Raw genomic sequence first — 21,630 nt, forward strand, 5'->3', positions numbered from 1 at the left:
GTCCGAAAATCCCCCCATCAGGAGCATTCAAATGCTTTGATTTCTGGTCTGTTAAAACTCAGATATGTTTGTTCCTTAGTTACTAGCATACATAGAACATAGAACATCACAGTACAGGAACAAGCCTTTCAGCCCATCATGTCTGTGCTGACCATAATGCCATTCTAAACTAATCCCAGCTATGGTCCATGTCATTATATTCTCTGTCTTTTCATGCGTCTGTCTTAATACCTCTTAAACATTGCTGTCATATCTGCTTGAACCACCTCCCCTGACAGCACGGTTCAGGTACCTACCATTCCCTACATAAAGAGCTTCCCTCTCACATCTCCTTTAAACATGCAAATAATATTTGTAAAAGCTAGTCCAAATGGAAAAAGGAGACTAAGTTGACTCTGCCTCCCTGTCACTCAGTATGCAATTGTACCTAGTCATCTTTTTCCAGGGTTAGGTAACACCCAACCCAAATTGATGCTAAAGCCCCATTCAAGTGAATGAAGCCATGGTGGAATATATGCGGTTGACATCTCTGATAGAGTCATCATCAACTTGTTTTGGAGAGAAGGTAGCCTGACATGATGAATTTCACATATTTATCACATGGTCATTCCAATTAATTATGAGAATACTTAGAACAGAACCTATATCTACAAAACAAAATCTTCCACTTTAAAATTGCCCCAGAATACAAGTATCCATCACAAGGTGCTTCCAATGTATTTGGTAAATCAAAACACAGCAAAGGAAATGTCCTCAGAGGAACCATCTTTGAAAGGTTCAGAGTGCATTGAAATGAAATGTCAAGGCGGCAAAAAGATTTAAACTGAAGGATTCTTACAGACACAGCTCGGTTTGTTACCAGACCACTGATTGTTCTGTTGACATGAAATTGTCCGCTCTCCGACTAATTCAAACGCTGATTGGCATTCAAATGTCAACGTGTCACCATGTAAAAAACTGTCCCCACTTCTTTTACCATAAGCAGGAACACCTGGGTCACCGCAGCTTCCCGTTTCGATTTCTGGGAGAACAGAGAAAGAGATCAATGAGTCAAGGCTGGTATACAAACTATTCCAAAGTGAAATATCAGCTGACGAATGCAGAAAATGCTAGATAAATACAGTGGGTCTTTCATCCTCTAAAAGGAAAGGAGTAGATGTAGTTACCTCCTTGAAACTAGGCCACTGCTCATAGATTTTGCGCCTGAACGTACTTAAGTTTTGATGTAATAATAATGTGCTGCTCACATGTCACCTGCTCCTTCCTTCTCTCCTTTCACCTACTGTTGCAGGCCTTCAGGAATAACATCATCTAGGTCAATCTTTTCCATCCAAATTGGGAAGCTGCTTCTCAGAGGCTTTGTTTCTCATAAGCAGTTTGCCAGCATTATGAAAGGTACTCAACAAGAGAGCTGATTCAATTCCAGACTGACTCCTCCAGGCATCTGCCACACAAGCAGCATTCACTGCTCTAATTAACATACACATCATAATCATTTACTTATTATGCATATCCACACTATTGTACATATTTGATTTTCTCTTCTGACCTAATTTAATGCTTGTTTTCTTCAATTTGTACGAATTGCATTAGGACCAGAGTAAGTGGAACAGGTAGTTAGATCTATTAAGAGGGAAGATTGGAGATTTCAATAAAAACATCAGAATTGGAAGCTTTGTAATAGCTGCAGGGCCCACAAGCAAAAAAAAAAGTGTAAGGGTCATTTTAGTCCTAAAACATGACTGCTGTGATTAATCTTGGAAAATGACAGCAACCTTTGCCAGTTGCACATGCACAATTACATATATTTGCAGGATGTGCTCTTTGGTGGAAAGTGATTAAAAAGTCCTGACATTATTTGAATTTTCATTTATTATTTGAATAGACTTGGACAAAAATGTCAAGAAGTTACACCTTGTTGAAACAGGATCAACCAGGCTTTTTAGAAAGTGCATTTAATCATAATTACTTCTGATAAAACTCTGTAGTCTGATAATCGAAGTTTATATTTGTTTAATGTCAATTGTCCTCATTGGTTGTTTAAAAATACTTAAAATACTTTTGCAGTTTTCTTTAGCTTCTACCTTAGCTCCAATTAATGTCCAAAATTTTTATTACACTTTTCATAAATCATAAAAAGAGAAAGACAAAACCTGCTTGTTATTTTGTGGCTTGCAATCTGTGAGAATTCTTCAATGTGATTGGCTGCTTAACTTGCTTGATAACATTACTGTTGCTAGGTGCTGGGGTTTTCCTATTGCTGGAAGCAGAATTAAAGTAATATCAGGAAGAATGAAATCCCAAATTCAGAAATGGTTACATCTCACTCAGGTTTTGGTCAGTTAAAAATTGACAGGAATGCAACATAAAGGTGGGATTGTTGTTATATGTAACTTTATTCCACAAATCTGCATTCCTAGTGGGAAGTTATGCTCACTTAAATGATATCCTGCAGGACTAACTCTCTCACCCTTAGCACCTTGTAAGAGCAATTTCTAACTGAATAATCAGAATTAGCTCCATTAATGTTTTCTTTACTCCTGCTGAAACTGCATGGGACATCCAATTATCCCCAACTTGATTCAACTTGGAAGAGAACCAAATAAATGAAGATATTTAACAAAAGAAATTGTAGTTAGGTTGGAATTTCTGAATAACCCACTCAAAAACAGAACTACTTGCACCAGAAGTAAAAATATCTTCTCTCTGCATGCCGCTTGTGGCAAAACATTAAACATACTTGTATATAATGCATTTCCAATTATTTTTTAAAGGCTAAGGGAAATCTCGCCCTTGTATGCTGCTCTGCTGAAACTGTGGCACATTAAGATGAAGACGACTCAGGAACTGAAGAGGAAAAATATACAGCAATAAATCTGGAAACTCCAATAAAACCACTGAGAGGTTGGCAGGTATATTGGTCTGTCATTAAAGTTTATTGAACTCTGGTGCCAAGTAATAATTTCTTGATATATGAAAAGCTGCTTTGAGTCAATTTGTGGGTGGCTAGGTTATTAAAGATTATTTAATAATCATACATTCAAAACATAATAAGTATTCAAAACAATACTGCCTTAATTGTGTTTCGTTTCTCTTAAAGCACTTATCCTATTCAAATTGTGACTTTTGTAATTCCTTCAAAGATATAATTGGTACCATTCAGTATAGATAATAATTACATTAAGAAATGCCATAATTTTATCTGTGCAATGTGTACATCAGAGCTTGTCTTTGGATACAATTTACATGTTCATAGAAATACTAATTCATTCATTTGCAAAACAAAAACTGAAAAAAAGAAAAAGAATCCGTATGATATTTGTAAATATCCTCTAACTGAAAGTAGTGAGATCACTTGTATTCTATCAGAAGGTGTCACAATTTTCAGTGGGAGAAAACAGTGTGTTTTAAGTCCAGCTTAAAGCCCCCGTTCCGTATATCTTTCCTCCATTCTCAAAAGCATTAGGTGGAATTTCAATATTTGCAGAGGTGTTGGAAGAGGCAATGTTTAGCAGCCAGCTCCTTATACTGAGGTGCAGATTAAATATAAGCTAATGGCTTAATGGAATTGACTGGAGTAGAGTTGTTTGCATACTGGCTGCCATTCAGTGTCTCATCAAAGGAATGCTTCACACTGCAGAATCAGAAATATACAGCATACGAAGAGGTCATTAAAGGTTCTTCTGATGTGGTGGTAGTGTTCCTATCTCTGAGACAGGAGACCTAAATTTAAATCTCGCCTCCTCCACAGGTGTGTCAATAACATTTCTGAACGTGTTGCCTGGAAAATATCTGCAAAGAGGTAATTTGGTTCATCATGACTGTGCTGACAAATAGGTAGCCATTCAGTTTTAGTAACACTTTCAAATTGTTAGTTACTTCCTTGTCAGTAAAAGGAATTCAAGTGCATGATCAATCACTTTATAAAAAATATTCGGAGGGTTTCTGCCTTTGTGCAGCTTCAGATCCTTATGATCCTCCGGGTGAAAATACTTCCCCTTGAATCTCCGCCCACCTACTCCCATCTCAAATTTCCTAGCTCTTTATCTAAATCTATGCCTCATGGTTATGGAACCCTAAATCAGGGGAATTAGGGCTTTGCTATCCATTGAATCGACAAAGCAGTTATATCCAGCAAAGACTGTTTACTGGCACAGGCTGGCTCAAGCTAACTTTATGTTTGGGATCAAACTATCACCCATTTGGAAAGAAGGCTAAATAAGGAAATTGCATGTTCTAAGATCCTATCAGTTAGAGGACTGCCCTTCCCACACAAGCCCCATTCCTCCTCCAAAAACCTTGACAATCAAAAGTCTATCTCTTTCAGACAAATGTTTTCAATGACACAACTTCCAATGTTTTCTGGGAAATAGAATTTGAAAGATTCACACAATCTTGAGAGAAGAAAACAAAAATCTTGTCATCTCGCTCTCAAGTGGGAGACCAAAAATTTTTAAGTGGGTGTTCCCTACTTTTAGACTCCTTCATACGGGGAAGTATTGATCTGGATCTTAATTATGATGATCTCTATTACTCCAAAGTGACGGACAAGCCTGGAAATCCCATCCCCGAACAAGGGGCCCACTGTTTTTACAGGGTGGGAATGGAGTATTTCACATGTGCACATTTCTTGAGGACAGTAGCCCAAATAAATCAGTAGCTGCCTCCACTCATATCTAATTTCGGTCCCCAAGGTGTTTCAAAGGTGATGTGCTCATTGGAGACCTGGTAAGTGCAGGTGTGGACACTTAGAGAAGTGCTATATCTTTTGACAAGTCAAGTACCTTTGGAATTGTTAATAGTAGCATGGAATCCACATAAAAGTGTGTAAACTAATTAATTTTCCAGCTCATTGGAACTGCCAACAAAGTTCTCACAGTTATTTCTCTTTGAGTGTTGAAATTAGCCTAGAGACTACCTTTACTGAATTTATGCTGTAAGGCTGTTTCAACAACCTTCCATTTTCACAGTCAGGTACCAGCCATTTCAGTTTTATTCATAATTTAAATTGTTTGCAGATTCTGAATTGTCACTGAATTTTAATGATTGTTGTTCCGAGAGATTACCCACTAGAATAAAATGTTTGTTGCCATAAGGAATAATATTATGACAGGAAGTCAAATACAGTAAATCACTTTATTGATGAAACAGTTTTATTGATAAGGTTCCCAGTCAGACTGAGAACAGCTGCTTGAGGGTAAATCTACAGCAGAACAGTGGGAGGCATTCAAAAAAGTACTTTGGAGATGTGTTGTAGGAGGGGGGAAATGGGAAAGGGAGGAGTACAGGCCCATCATATGCCCTTTAGGATGAAACGTAAGAGCAACAAGTCCAGAAAGCCATGGATGTCTGCAAATATTCAGGATTGTATACAAAGTGGATTTGTTAGTTGTGTCGGCTGGACATCTGGTTTGCGATGCACAGTGATGCCAAAAGTATGGGTTCACTTCCTGCACCAGCTGAGGTTACCATGAAGAAGCTTCTTCTCAACGTCTCCCCTTGCCTGAGACGTAATAACCCTCAGGCTAAACCACCACCAGCTGTCTCTCTCCAATGAGATAGCAGATTGTGGTGACTTCACATTTTTATATGGGAAACTGATGAAGAAGATAAAAAAAAAGTTCATGCAGTCCTGGATAACTTGGCAAGTTTAATTCAAAATTGACTGAATGACAGAAAACACGGGATGGTGGTAGAAGGCTGCTCGCATGACTGAACCCCTGTGTGCAGCAGCAACATCAGAGCTGTGCCTGTTATTGTTTGTGATAGTCATAAATGATGCAGATGAGAATGTGGGAGGGATGATATATTTGTGAATGACGCAAAGATTGGCTGGTTGGTTGACAGTGAACAGAAGGTTTTAGTTTACCAAAACGCCATCAGATATAGGAGCAGAATGAAGCCATTTAGCGCCTTGAGTCTGCTCCACTATTCAATCATGGCTGATGTGTTTCTCAACTCCATTCTCCTGCCTTCTCCCTGTAACCTTTGATCTCCTTACTAATCAAGAATCTATCCATCTCTGTCGTAAATATGTTCAATGAGTTGACCTCCACAACTTTCTGAGCTAATGTAACATCCCTGTTTAAGAAAGGAGGCAGGCAGAAGATACAAAATTGCAAGCCAGTTAACCTGACCTCAGTCATAGAGTCATAGAGCACCATAACAAACCCTTCGGTCCAACTCATCCATGCCGACCATGTATCCCAAATTAAAATAGTCCCATTTGCCTGCATTGGGCCCATATCCCTCTAAACCTTTCCTAGTCGTGTACTTGTCTAAATGTCTTTTAAATGTTGTAACTTTACCACTTCCTCTGGCAATTTATTACACATATAAACTACCCTCTATGTGAAAATGTTCCTTTTAAATCTTTTGCCCCTCACCTTAAAACTATGCCCTCTGGTTTTGAACTCCCCTACCTTTGGAAAAAGACCTTTGCTGTTCACTTATTCATGTCTCTCATTAGTAAGATTTTAGAATCCATTATTAAGGATGAGACTGCAGAGTTTTTAGAAGTGCATGGTAAAATAGGGCTGAGTAAAGACAAAGGGCAATGTGTGGGGGACATGAATTCGCATTGGCAATAATTGACATATAGGCTATAAAAAGCCAAGGGAGGATGTGTGCGGCAGTTGCCTTGGAAGTTAGGAAGGGATAAAATTATAGGTACAGGGGACATGGGCTGGCTTGGACAATCTGAGTGCCATGGGGGCTGTAGGCATGAGGTGGGATGCGCTGGCATGGAATGTGTGGTGGGTTGAAGGCTTACGAAGGGTGAGTGTGGAGTGCTATTTCATATTTTAATTTCTTCAGAATTGCAACACAGAGCCAAAGCACCAAGCCAAGGCTTCTGTCCAGCTGGTCTCTGTATTTGTTCCCAGGTCATCCAGTCCAATGCCCAGGGATCTTTGCCACTCCAGGACAAAAATCCCAACTTTTAAGCCAGTTTTTACTGCCCAAGTTTGTGGAGCCAGGAAATGTGATGACTCTGCTCTCCAGATCCATGAATGAAAATTCAGCCCATCCTCACAGCTTCCAACCTGTTAAATTTTACTGAAGATCTTTTATGCTTCACTAAGACCACCTTACAATCTTCTGAACAACAATGGATATTGGCTGAAGTTCTTTCACCTTCCATCATCAGTTAACTATTTCTTCAACAACTCAATTCTGGGCTTTGACATTAACCCAGCAAAGCAGTGAGGACAACTGAAATGCAAGGCCCAACTGTAGAAGTGGCTGGATTCTCAACCTGAAGAAACCAAGACTGATGCAGTGAAAATGATATGGAAATCCATGAATTTTGAGAAAAGAAAGCTATTGCCACAACAGATTACTTGAATGTAGTGATGAGCAGGCTGCAAACGTTGCATAATGTGAAACCTGCAGCACTCTGCAAATCACTCTCCGAGCCATTCAACACAATTTGTAGATAGCACTCACTGAGGGGATACAAATGTGTGCAGATATGGGAGAAAGAAAATCTTTTGACAAAGCCTTGAGGTCAGTTTAACCTACCTATCAGGTGCAGGCACCATTAAATTATTCAGACTGTCATCTTACAGCGATGGTCTGAAAACTTTCAAAGCTTATTCAATGATCAGCACATGGTGCAGAAGACATGCCTCACAAATCTCTCCCAGAGGGATCTGAAGCCAAAATGAGATAAAGAAGACCACTGTTCTTAATTGTAATCACACAAAGCCATGGGAATAAATGGGATTCCAGATGGAAGAAAGGGACAATGCATCAGGAGCTTTGAGATGCAATGATCATCTCCCCCATACGAAAACAAGAGAGGGAAACCTGAAACACACACAAAGAAAGCTGGAGAACTCAGAAGGTCTGGCACCATCTGTGGAGTGAGAAACAGAGTTAACATTTTGAGACTGATATGACTCTGCTTAAGAATTCAATGTGATGCTTCAATGAACAAAGGCAGAGAGAGTTTACATTCCAAACAATGACTCTTCCTCAAATCCAACGTGCTAAGACTCTTCAGGCTCACAGAGAATTCAATCAAATTGCTTAGTCTTCTAAACTCCAGCATATACAAACTTAGCTTGTCCAACCATTCCTCATAACACAATGTGCCCATTGCAGCTATTAGTCTAGAAAGCACCTGAAATGTTTCCAATAGAATTACATCATTCCTTAAATACGGTGACTAAACATTTAACAGTACTTCAGACATAGTCTTACCAGTGCTGTGTATAGCTGAAGCATATCGTCCTTAGTTTTGCATTAATATCCCCTCACAATGAATGATAATACTATATTAAGCCTCTTGCTTACAGGCTGTACCTGCATACTAATCTTCAGCAATTCGTGCACTAGAATACTCAGATCCTTCTGCATCTCAGAGCACTGTAACTTCTCACCATTTAATGAATGAGCTTCCTTTTTACTCTTCTTGCTAAAATGGACATTCTCACATTTTCCCACATTATACTAAATTTGCCAGATTGTTGTCCACTCACTTGAACTATCAATATATTCTTTGGCCTCCTAATTGCTGCTTCACAACCTATCTTCTTTCTATCCTACCTACCTATCTTCTATCATCAGCAAATTTGGTAACTGCATCTTTTATCCCATCATCCATTTATATAAATTTCAAATGATTTAAGTCCCAAAACTAATCATTGTAGCACACTAATTGTTACCACTTTGCCAAGTTGAAAAATATTGTTTAATGTCTACACCCTGTTTCATATTAGCCAGCCAATCTTCTATCCATACCAATATGATAACCCCTACACTATCAGCTTTCATTTTCCACAATAACCTTTGATGTGGTACTTTATCAAATACCTTCTAGAAATCTAAGTACATTGCATCGGTTGGTTCCCTTTCATCCGGAGCACATTGCTTCCTCAAAAGACTCTAATAGATTGGCTAAACATGATTTCCCCTTCACAAAAGTGCGTTCCCTCTGCCTAATGACCTTGAACTTATGTAAATGTCCTGCTATAACTTCTTTCATAACGTACCCATTTTTGGTCCCCATATTTTTTGAATAAAAGGAGTTACATTTGCACTGACCACTGATGCCACCTGGCCTGCATTTCCAACTTTGTTTCGAGTTTATTTCAGATTTCCAGCACTTGCAGTATTTTGCTTTCGTGTTTATGCGAGTGTAAAGCTGGAAAGTTGACTGAGAGCAAGTGGTACTTATTGGAACTTGAGTATATGAACTGCGCACTCGGGTGTCTTGTAGCATACTGGGAATTCAAGTTCCACCTGCTCCAAAGGTGTGAACTAGTTAATTAAAAAATAAAATTGGTTCTTCCTCAAAGCAGAGTTGGCTCTGAGCAAGGATAGAGTCCAGAAAAGGTTGGTGTTTGTGTTGAACTATGAATTTATAATGAAACCTTTGTCAGTCTCTAATGGTGATGAAGGAGCAGCACTCTGAAAGCTTGTGATTTCAAATAAACATGTTGGACTATAACCTGGTGTTGTGTGACTTCTGACCTTGTCCGCCCCAGTCCAACACCGGCACCTCCACATCATTGGGCTTTTAAACATGAGATACTCATTGCTTATTGTGGAAAAGCTCTGGCTTTCTCTCAAATTGACACAAGTTTCTTTAACTTTGAGGCCACAGGTGCAGAATCAGAGAGGAGTCAGCAGCATTTGAATGTGATCCAGCAGTTGTGAATCATATATCAGAGGGCCTGCACATAATTGAGGAATAGGAGAGGGAATTCTAATTCTTTGAGAAGCCAAGCAATATTGCGGCACTCTCGAGGTGATCTTATGGGTTTCAAGCAAGTCCTAGAATGAGGAGTCAAGTTATTCTTAGAGAGATGATTCATGGTGGGACTACATTCCTTCCTGTATATGTGACAGGTCTGACAAGCTAAAAATAATTTATACTGGAAGAGGAACCAGAGTTTAGATAGGGTAGTTAAATGGAACCTGAGTTTACATGTTTCCTTGTTGTTCAATGACATTTATTGTAGATTTTGTGAATAAATGCTTACAACTTACTTAAATGAAACAAGAAAATAAAAATCTGGATGTCAGTGTTCAATGAGAGAATGTTTTGGACACGTTTGTTCAGAGATCAAGGTGATCATTCAAAAATTTATGGAAGCCAGAACTCTTCTCACTGTTGGCAAGGTTATGCATATTTATCAAAATAAGGTGAGCCAATCTTTTCCTAAGTTTTTTGTTCAAGTTTTGGGTCACGTTTGGATTGCCCCATTGTATTTCAGCAAGTAATTCGCATTGGCCATTTCTCCTCTAAAAGATTAGTACCATCTGTGCATGCTTCTCTTCAATAAATCAGTCACAGTCAGTATCCACAGTCCTCTGTCTGGTAGATACAAATAAAAAATACAAAAATACAGTATGATAAAACTCGTCAACCCACAGGGAATTGAGCGGGATAAAGGAATCTCCCAATCCTGTAATACCTCAGTTACGTTCAATCAATCAATTCCAAAGCTGCATGTTCGTCAGGGAAAAGCATGCAGCCTAATTCCTCTTTTTAGTCAGCTGCAGGAAGGAAAACATTGGTTTAACATATGTCTCTTCAAATCAAACATCCCTGCTTCCTGTCTCATTGGATTAAAGATTAGCAGGAGCCACTGCATTGAACGACACCACTATTGTTCCACATGCACACTGCAATGATATCTCAAGAGATCACTGCAACTGGCAAAAGAAGAGAACTTAAAAAAAAAATTATTACATATAACTGCAGATTAATGATTGTAGGAACATAGGATTTGGAAAATTGTTAAAACATTTACTGATGAGACGAATGGTAATTACCCTCCTGTATCACAAGCTATTGTTTCAAAGTATTTTCGTCTCCACCATATCATGCTGTTAGCCATATTAGCCTGTTTTCCCATATCAAGAAAATCATCAGAAATTGCAGGTTTTGATTTGAATGTAGAAAACCATTAGAAAATGATTTGGAGATCAGATAATCAAATGACAGGTGACACCTTCTTCCCCAAATCCAGCACCATGGGGAAAGATATATGAATGAAAAGGTTCAAAAATGGGCTTTTTTCACTTGATCTAAAGTTTATTTTTGAGTTACTTTTAGCTGCAGCTACGTTATCCTTTATTTTATTGTCCCCCCTCCCCATTCATCCTGCAACACACACCACCCCCATGCCTGACACATTCTTATTTTGAAATTAAGCACTTTTGCATCTTTGTAGCCTAAGTTTCAAGTCTATTCTATAACATTGCTTTTCAACTCCTTGTGTACTCTGTTGACTCAAATTCACAGACACTAGACAATAACTCTAAGGGACGGCTTTATGGTGAAACAAGCATAAAACATCATGCCTTGTTCCTTGTTGTTTTACTCCTTCTGTGAAGTTATTATAGCTAAGCAAATTCAACAAAGCTTGAGGTCCCTGTATATTCAGCCCTCAATGCCGAATTCCGTTTCAATGGTCCCTCATTTACATTCTTGCACATTATAATTGGAATTGGTTACCTCACAATGACTATATGAAAAATCCCAGCATAGTTCAAGGATTATATTCAGTTCTCAGGTTACAGACAGTGATAGCAAGACCACTATTTATCATCCTCTTTCATTGCCATTCAGAAGTTAATGAAGTGCCAGCTTTAATAAGGAGCACACAGGAAATACAAGCAGGGAGAGGCCTCATGACTCATCAATTAGTCCCATCACAAGCAAGGCTGATCTCAATTTTCAACTTCAATTTCCCATCTGCTCCCCTTTGATTTCCTGAGACAACTAAATGCCAGTCTATCCCAGCCCTTACACATTCACAGCAAAGAAGCAGCACAATCCTCTGGGGAAGAGAATTTTAAAGGTTTTAACCCATTCAAAAAAATGTCTCCTCGTCTCTGTCCTAAATGATTGATCCCTTGGTCAGAGACAAAACGTCCCTGCTCCAGATTCTCCAGCCCGTGGAAACAACATCTCAGTCTTTGCACTTTCAAATCCCTTCAGGTCTCAATGCAATTGTTACTTCTTTGAGACTCCAGAGAAAATTGGCATGATTTGTGTCTCATCATAGAAGAACCCTGTCACTCCAGTTACATATGTAGTGAAATTCTGCCGTTCTGTCTCCAATGCAAGCATATCCTTTCATAAATATCAAGGTGAAAATTGCATACGGAATTTAAGGTACTATCGAAAGCACTTTAGAATTATAACAAGACCTCTCTATTCCTGTACTCCAACCTGCTTGCAAAAGAGAACAATTCCTGCAGCCTACGCAATGAAGGTCCATCCACAATGCTGTTAGAATGCTGCCACCGCATCAAGAACAGGAACCTCAAGGTGGCTCACCAACTTCTAGATCTCCACAGACAGACTGTTACAAAGACTCCTTGGAAGAATTTCTGACACGATTCACTTTGGGTTACAGTTCTAATAACATGAGCAATTTTCTGAAATTTTATTTGTGTGGTCAATTTTTTTTGTCCACTGTCACTTTTCATAAATACAAATGCCTGGCTGAAATACAAATGAACTGGACATCTTTGATACTTTGCTCAAATAGTCATTTCTACTATGTACACCTTCAAAACAATTGGTGGCCAGACAATGGATTGTGAGGACACAATGCTCACACATTTTGTTTAATTTACTCACAGGACATGTGCATCGCTAGCTGGGCCAGCATTTATTGCCCAGTCTAGTGGCCCTTGAAAAGGTGGTGGTGAGCTGCTTTTTTGAACCATTACAGTGCATTTGCTGTAGGTAGATCCACAGTGCCACGAGGACACATGCACACTTTTGTCTCAAGGTCACTCGAATATAAGAAGCAGGAACTCTGGCATTTTTTATTTCCGTACCCTTAAAGCGCTGTGTCAATTTTTAGCACAACTACTGCTTTTGCATCTGAGCTGGGAATTGTTGAAGGAATTGAACCAAACCTCACTGGTATATACAACACACATATTGACTGAATAAATTTGATGAGTAATCAAGGATTCTTCAACTTGTCATATTTCATAAGCATGCCCAGGACTGAAGAATTTGTACCGAGGTACCTTGTACCTAAGATGGTGCCGTTAAGTGGTGATTTGTAAACTTTTCACTTGACTTATTTGTGTACATGTGACAATAAAGCTAATTCAATTCAGTTCAATTCAATTCAATTCAAGATACTATTCCAAGAGGAAAGGGTATCACGGCCCAACATTAGCCTAAATTGAGACATGAACATTTTCTACCTGTTATTGATCCACAGTAGTGATATTAAGTGAATTTTGTTCTAGTGCACAGTGCAGAGGTAGGAATCTCCCTTTGCTGCGACAACAGAGATTGATTGAGCATGGCACCTTGCTGGTCTTTGAAATTCGATACTAGACCAGACAGCACTATAATAATCTTTCCTTTTGACAGAATTAGGAATAACATTTAATTATCCAGATATATAACTTAAAATTTGCAATACGTGAAAATCTTTACCATGATAATTGCAGGCAATGGAACTTCAACACCAAAATAGTTGCAAAAAGTTAGTTTTGAAGAATAATAACAGTTGCAGCAAATTAACTGGAATAATTAAATTTTGCAGAATTACGAATGCAGCAATGCATTTAATAGGTATGATCAATGCTGTTCGCCTCATGGCGTCCATCAGCATGCCTCACAGTTGCATTCAACACTTAAGAGTTGCTATGAAAGATATGATTTAAAAATTGTCAATGCTAACTGTTATTGATGCTCTATCGCACAGTGACAAATAAATGAACTCACCTGATTTTTACTTTAGCTGAAATTTTCACGATTAGTAGAGTTGGTATTAATGCTCACACAACAGTTATGATTATGTAAAATATAAACTATTGATTTTCAAATTCCATCATCCACATTAATGCCTGAAATATTCTTCATCTTAAATGCTTTTAAAAACAGGAACAGTAACACCAACGTAAAATGATCATGGGTATCATTTGACCACAAGTATTTATTTTTCAGCATGTCTTAGACAACAGACAGGCAAACTGAAATTAATATTTTATCCAAAGGTGGCAAAGTCAGCCATCACAATCACCAGGCCACACCCTGCTGCCACTCCCTCTGCAATCCCATGTAAACTTTTGGGAAGCACTGAACTACTTTCACCTCCTTTTGCATGTTGAAGATGAGAACAACGTCAAGAAATTAACAAATATGGGGGCAATGAATTCAGACAGTGAAATACACAGACAAGCTTGTATTTCAAGAAGCTGTTTTTGACAGAGTGAAAGGAAAAAAAGACTAGATCTGCAGAATTGGAATAGTTTGGAGTAAATCCCCTATGTTTTCCAATAAGAAAATCACCCAATGACAATATAGATGAAAAAGGAACATTAGAACAGCAAGAACTCAGAGGATGACTAAAATATTTTATGTTTTTACAAAACAAGAACTCAGAGGATGACTAAAATATTTTATGTTTTTACAAAATAGAATCAACAATAAAATGTGACTTGTCGTCTACATCACTGCAGGGAAGCAACGTATCTTGTCTCACTTTGTGCTGTTGCCAGGTATGGGCTTGCTGACTGGCTGATCTGCTTCTAGAAACTAACTGTTGCTATCTAACCTGCTTCTGAAATCTTATGGGAATGGGTGGCTTCCATGGGCAAAGCTCTTCCTAATGGTCCTGCCTTTCAGCTGGTGACGCCTGGGTGATTTCTCAAGACTGTTTTCTGGGAGAAGCTTCTCTTGGCTCCTTTGGTAAATACCCCTCTAAAAAATGAAAGGATTAGAGAGTAGAATTGGTGAAGGGAGAGAACTGTATTGATTTGTTTTCACACCCACTTTGATCAATGTCATCCTGCAAAGGACTACTGTTGGATATCTGTAAGTGGAAGATAATTTAATTATGGACATTGCATGTTACCACTTACGTAGGATGCCATTGGCATTCTGGGAGATGAGTGGGTGAAGAACATACAATGCAATCCCTAACATGTCATCATCTAACAGTACAAAGAGAAACAATGTATTGAATACATTTTCTGAAGAAGGATCCAGACCCAAACGTCAGCTTTCCTGCTCCTCTGGTGCTGCCTGGCCTGCTGTGTTCTTCCAGCTCAACACCTTGTTATCTTAATGTATTGAATGATTTTCATAAGGCTGGAATGGGGATGGAATGCCCATCATTGGGTCACATCCACCTCAGACTACCTGTTTTATTTGAGATCAAACACCTCATCTGCCACATGCCTACTTGGCTGCCAATGATGTCAACCTGTGGATTGTTTGAAACTGCCCAGGCCCAGAGCTGGAAAGCTGCAGCAGAATGCTTCTATCGGGTCCACTGCACAAAGGAGGATGGCAATGATATAAGCCTCATAAGTGGCATTATCTCACTTTAGCATCAACATGGCCATCATTCTCCAGTAGTCATGTGCCCAGTCGTTAAAATCAATTATCTGGTGGTAGCAGCCTGACAGACAGAAAACATTTTTTTAAGAGTTGCACATGTATGTTGACACATATGTATATGTAGAGGAAGGGTCTCAGTTCACCTGAGAATTGCACAGTCATGACATGACACATGGCATTCATGTGATGATCTTTGCAGAAGAAACAATACATCAGAGGATGGATATGCACTCTGTGAAGTGCTCCTTGCTCCTATTAAGTTAAATATCAGTTTACATTAATGTCTTATGTGATGAAATCAACAACCCATGTATCTGATAATGTGAAAGGAGTGTCATTGTCATACATGACTGACATCGGAGAACAAGTAAAAGCCATTAGGACCCACCATCCATGTATTCAGCATTTCCCTCTTTAAAGCCAACAATGAGAAGAAAGATAAAAAGTCAAATCAAAAATAAATCTTAAATATGTAATTAACAGGTACATGCCACAGTAAGCAGAGCCATTTGTGGTAGTTCTGAACATTAATCTTTAAATCCTCTCTTCATTGTGCGAGCGAAACATTTCACAGATTGTCATTACCATTTAGTTTACTGTCCACCAAGGAGTTCTCAACTGTTGTTCATTTTACCTTCTCACACTTTATAGTGTTTGAATGTTTCCTCTGTGTGAAACTTAGTTGTGAGATGCAGTATTTTTAGTCTGGACTTTGTTTGCTAACAATTGCTGAAATGTTGACTGGGGACATCCAATTTTGAGTGGCAGACTTCTGCAAACTACAACCACAACTATTTGACAATAACAATCTCAATAATTCAACAAACATCCTACACAACAGGGCAGCACGTCCCTGCATTGCAGTGAGACTTGAACAGTGTACCAGCAACACGTATGAGTGGTTGAGAGGTTCTAACTGTAGCGCACCCTTCAGATACTCTGGGTTCAATGGGAGGGCGTTGAACAAACACTAATGACCATCATGAAGCTAGCTCCACAAGCAATCATGCAGAACTCCTGAAAAATCAACTTTGATGGACTGGACACTGTGTCCACATATTTATAAATCATCTCAACTGCTCAGTCTTGTTTACTCAAATGGCAAAAATTTCAGGACACGACAAAGAAAATGCCTCAAATGCTTTACACTTTGAAGTTCTCCTTGAGGGACAACAGCATTGATAATAGAGACTGAGAGGAGCTCACTACCAATTATTCAAAATGGTAATAATTTGACTATCAAGTTGTAGCATATGTTGATTTGCACCATCTTAATAATGAAACAGAGCAGTGGCAGACAATAAACAAAAAGAAAACAAATTGTTTCAGAGATAGTAGGAACTGCAGATGCTGGAGAATCTGAGATAACAAGGTGTAGAGATGGATGAACACAGCAGGCCAAGCAGCATCAGAGGAGCAGGAAGGCTGACGTTTCAGGCCTAGACCCTTACCCGAAACGTCAGCCTTCCTGCTCCTCTGATGCTGCTTGGCCTGCAGTGTTCATCCAGCTCTACACCTTGTTATCTCAAAAAGAAAACAAATCCTGAATTCTGAATCCCACTACCTCATGTGATATTCTGCTCCATGTGCCCAAAGATCTGTGGGTTGAGAATCATCCTGTTCACCCACATGGAGATCCACAGGAGAAACTTGCAACCCTGTGTAGACATCCTCGAATCAAGCAACAAGCAGAAATTAATGACCAACTTCACATGGTAAACTTAGCTCAAATTACTTTTCAGTAAAAGTGCACCAACTTTATATTTACATTTTTCAAGCTTTTAAGGAATGAATCATTTAGGATGTAGACGGTATGTGAGAGGAATTCAAAGCCCAATCAGACCATATTTGTCACAAGATAATCTATGCATGTGACCCAATCTTATCCCTGAAGCTATCCAAGTTAATGTCTTCTGGACTCCATCCAAAGCCTTCATATCCTTCCTAGAGTGTATTCCTGGAGGTGGCCACACTACTGGAGTCTTATATCAGTTAAGCACATTTTACCCAAGGATAGGACAGTAACCTATGAGACCTTAGATAAAACTAAAGTAAACGTATCTCCAACTTTTCATACCTGTAAGTATAAAACAAATCATATGAAGCCGGAGAATGTGCTTGTGAAGGGAAAGGTAGAGCTGCAGTGTCTTATTGACCATTTTATTTCCTTCTTCTTTACCCCAGTGAACATTGTATGAACAGCAGCAACCACTAACTCGATGTTACTTCTTTTGCAACAGTCAACTTCTGCTGAGCAGGATATTCTTGTTAACTCTAGATGTTATTTGCTTCTCTACTTATCGGTGAGGTATTAAGGAATGTGAAATCTCTCAGTACATTCAGAGATAGCAAGAACTGCAGATACTGGAGTCAGAGATAACAGCACCCGAAACGTCAGCTTTCCTGCTCCTCTGATGCTGCCTGGCCTGCTGTGTTCCTCCAGCTGCACACTGTGTTCTTTCAGTACATTGTGGGGTTTGTGTGTAAAAAGCATCACAACTGCTGCAAGATAAAAGCAGTGGCTGATTACTACTAACAAGCTGCACTTCAAGGAGGATTCTGCTTCCTGAAAGGTCCACAAACAGTCTCCGTACAGACGCTACTGAGCTGCTCTGTGTTAGTTCTGACATTTTCAGTTCAGTATCCTTTTCTGTTGATGTTGGCACTCACAATGTTCAAGGATGGATAAGGAGACACCTGACTGCAAACTATCATACCTAGAAAACTAAGAGTCCGGATGCACTAAAACTGCAGAGTGCTCTTATGCTATTTCCAGGACTCACAGAAGTGTTACAGCACAAAAGGAGGCCATTCAGCCCACTGTCCCAGTAACAGTCCTTCAAATGAACTTCATTACTTATTGCCAATCTCCTGCTTTTATTCTCCATGCTTGTGCACACTATTTCTATCCAAATCATCAGCCAATGCCCTCATGGTTGGAATAATTATCCAATGCCCCCTTAGTCCGTGGGGAAATTGCCAAAAATTTCTTACCTACTCTAACAAATGATGCATTTGGAACTTGCTCAAACGCATTGGTCACAACAGATTGACTAATGTTTGCGGTATTCCTTGGAATATAAAAGTGAACAGCCATCATGGCTTGTTTGTGTGTTAGCAGTATAATTGAGAATAATGTTTTCCACAGAAGGCTCAAATTAATTATTAATCACCCTCTGGGTTCATTGCGACTGTTTAAATGCATATGGCACAGTAGACAGCTGCAGACAAAGGCATAATAACTTTTGCAAAAATAACAAAAAAGTAAGATGCTTTTTAATTGCTCAGCATTACAGTAGAATCCCTTTGGTTTCAGTGCACCTTCGAGTTGATAAACAGTGAAGTACAGCAATTAATGATATTTGGTTCATCTGTGTGCTTATGTTTTGTATCATACACACATAAATGTTCATGACAACAATCACATTCACAGCTCTAATAATGCTGTCTCTAGCCTGCAGCAAGTGTTATATTTTAGTTAAGACCTCTTATGTCAAGCCTAGATGCGTAATATTGTTCTTCATTCTGTTTCAGGTAGGAGAATTGCTCCCTGTACACTGCGGGAAGACGAGGTTTCTCCCTACAGCCCTTTTCCCTTTTCATGTACCTTAACTTGCACTACATTACCACAACAGTTAATTCAAGCAAAATGCAAACTACTGTGTCAATATCTGAGAGAAAGTGGCTTGTGAAAAGTTGATCAGCACATAATACACCACTCCTTGGAAAGATCAACAAAATTAAACTGGAGAACACCAACACATCAACAATCAAAGCAAACAACAATAGAAATAAATCAGTGACTAATCTGAAAGCAGTTGGTAATTCCTATAGATAGGACTGCCACTGTGGAGAGGGGGGGTGTTGATGCTGCTTGAAGTCGTGATCTGCTGACTTTACCTACATCCAGGAATGTTCTACCTGTTAACATTTCCACCAGTGAAAGCATCCAACAAAGTGAGTACCAGAACCGTGTGTCCATGTCATGGATACTGTTTTTGGAGGTAAAACTGCCAGGAAACAGGCACCAAGGCATCAATCTCACCAGTGTGCCCCTGTTTGAGGCAATGATGGATCAATGGTAAACATTAGTCTAAGCAAAAGACAAAATACTTGACTAATGGACAACTAATTTCGCAAAGCTCGTCATAAGTGACTTTTCAACTGCCTTTTCCAGAATGTCTGTCAACGGATTTTATGTTGAATAGAATATATGACTGCACAAACATATGGAAATTAATATTAAAATTAAAATTAATCATAATGAAATTTCTGTCCCCTTTGCATTATCTTCCTGAAGCTGAAACAATAATGGAAATTACAGCATGAATCTTCATCCATGTCCAAAGTGGGATTGCATGATTTACACAACGAATTAAATTGTAAAATCCATTCCAAAGTGTCCGTCTATGGTGTTTTTTTGTTGTTTTTCTTAATATGGCAAACAGACACATCAACCAACAGCAAAGAGATAAAGATTTACTGGATTACCAATGCATTCCACAGGACTTCTCTGTGCCAGAATTGGATAAAGCCAAAATCTCATTAAAGAGTCTATATCTAAGATAGTTTGGTCATTTCTCTCCACAGGAAACAATTGACTTAGGTATTTTAGCTTTTCACATCTTTGCTTAAATCCAGGTCCAGAGAGAAGGCAGCAATTAAGCAGGCTTGTCAGAGAGGCTCAAACCCAAAAATAAGAAGCAAGGAACTATTATCAAAAATGAATTATCTGGATTTAGATATGATTGCATTGAGTTTCATTTGATGGAGTTTTTTTTTTATTTGATCACTTATGTATGTAATGTGAAATGAAATTGCCAGACGTCATGAGCTGCCAAATTTTTCTGCAGAATTAGTGTGGATGGAGTAATTACCTAGAGACAAAATCAGTTTCCACCTTGGTGACCTTTTAAAAATGTAGCTGCCACTTTCTGATTGACTCAGTAAAACACAAAATGATTTATGCAGAGTAGATGAGAACAGTGTAAAATATGTTGGCAAACTGAATAGTCTAATGATTGCAATAACTAACTGCAGGACTATAGCACGTGAAGACTGCAAAATAGAAACATAATAAACAGCACATTTAAGACAAAACACAACGAAACTGTTGCCCATTAGCAGCATCATTGTTTACTTCATCATTGACAGCAATCACCATATTTTACTTCTGTAAGGCAAGTGTACTTCCTCTGGCTTGATAGCTACACTCTATATTACAAAACAAAAAAAAAACATGAAAGTGTTCTACAAATAAACTAAGCAGTTTGCAAATATTAAATAAAACATAGTCACAAATTTACAGCTGCTGGAATATATAGTTGCCATGTTCTCCATTAATAGATCTCTTAAGCTTTATATTCACACATGCCATACCTGGGACGGAAGGGGAGATGCAGAACAGCGATTGGGAAATTCAACAGGGCATCTGTCCTTTTACATCTTCAGGAAGAAAGCACATATATGTTGCTGTTTCTTGGTCTCACAGTTGCAAGGCAGATTGGTCAATCTTGGAAGGACATCGATGAGGACTTATTACTTAAACCTCCTTAATGTGGGCAAAATTCTTCCCAAGAGACAAATGACTCCTGGGTTGAGAGGCAAGCTGGTCATAGGTTGGCTCAGTGGCTAGCACTGCTACCTCACAGCACCAAGGATCTGGGTTCAATTCCAGCCTTGGGTGATGCTCTGTGAGGGGTTTGTACATTCTCCCCGTGTCTACGTGGGTTTCCTCCGGGTGCTCTGGTTTTATCCCACAGTCCAAACATACGCAGGTTAGGTGGATTAGCCATGCTAAATTGTCCATAGTTTCCAGGGCTGTGTAGGTTAGGTGGATTAGCCATGGGAAATGCAAAATTACAGGACTGGGGGGATGTGGGGGTGGGGGTGATGAGTCTGAGTGGGATGCTCTTCAGAGTTGGTGTGGACCTGTTGGGCTGAATGGCCTATTTCCACACTTGAGGGATTCTATGATTCTATTCTAGCCTGGTGTCCAGGTATTATATACTCACCAGGAAAAGAACCATTGTCAATGCCTGCATTTCACCCTGAGAAAAATATCACTAGCACCACTGCTCACCTACACTAAAAGAAATGGAAACATTATCACATTTGATTTTGAAGGGAACTACCATGTTTTGTTTCAGAGGGTTGAATCCAGCTTCCTAGGGTAGAGACATTTTTACTTGTTTTATCCTCCAACTGACACATGCTTCTGGAGGTTAAACACCTCCCCCATCCCAGCGTCTTTCATCTGATGTTCAACCCGTGTGTAAATCTAGCACATAATG

General features: G+C 39.1%; 1 protein-coding gene across 1 annotated transcript in view; it reads right to left on the reverse strand.

Annotated features, from left to right (window-relative positions):
- LOC109928798 (CUB and sushi domain-containing protein 1-like) overlaps window positions 1-21,630 on the reverse strand; it is a 2,165,117-nt gene that overhangs the window by 491,259 nt on the left and 1,652,228 nt on the right. The window contains exons 14-17 of the mRNA XM_048597409.1: window positions 18,632-18,641; window positions 16,768-16,805; window positions 2,792-2,803; window positions 839-1,021 (exon numbers count right to left, since the gene is read on the reverse strand). Coding sequence (XP_048453366.1) covers window positions 839-1,021; window positions 2,792-2,803; window positions 16,768-16,805; window positions 18,632-18,641 — 243 coding nt within the window. The remainder of the gene's footprint in view (window positions 1-838; window positions 1,022-2,791; window positions 2,804-16,767; window positions 16,806-18,631; window positions 18,642-21,630) is intronic.

The sequence above is a fragment of the Rhincodon typus genome, chromosome 5 (assembly GCF_021869965.1).
Source record: "Rhincodon typus isolate 14 chromosome 5, sRhiTyp1.1, whole genome shotgun sequence".
NCBI classification, from domain to species: domain Eukaryota; kingdom Metazoa; phylum Chordata; class Chondrichthyes; order Orectolobiformes; family Rhincodontidae; genus Rhincodon; species Rhincodon typus.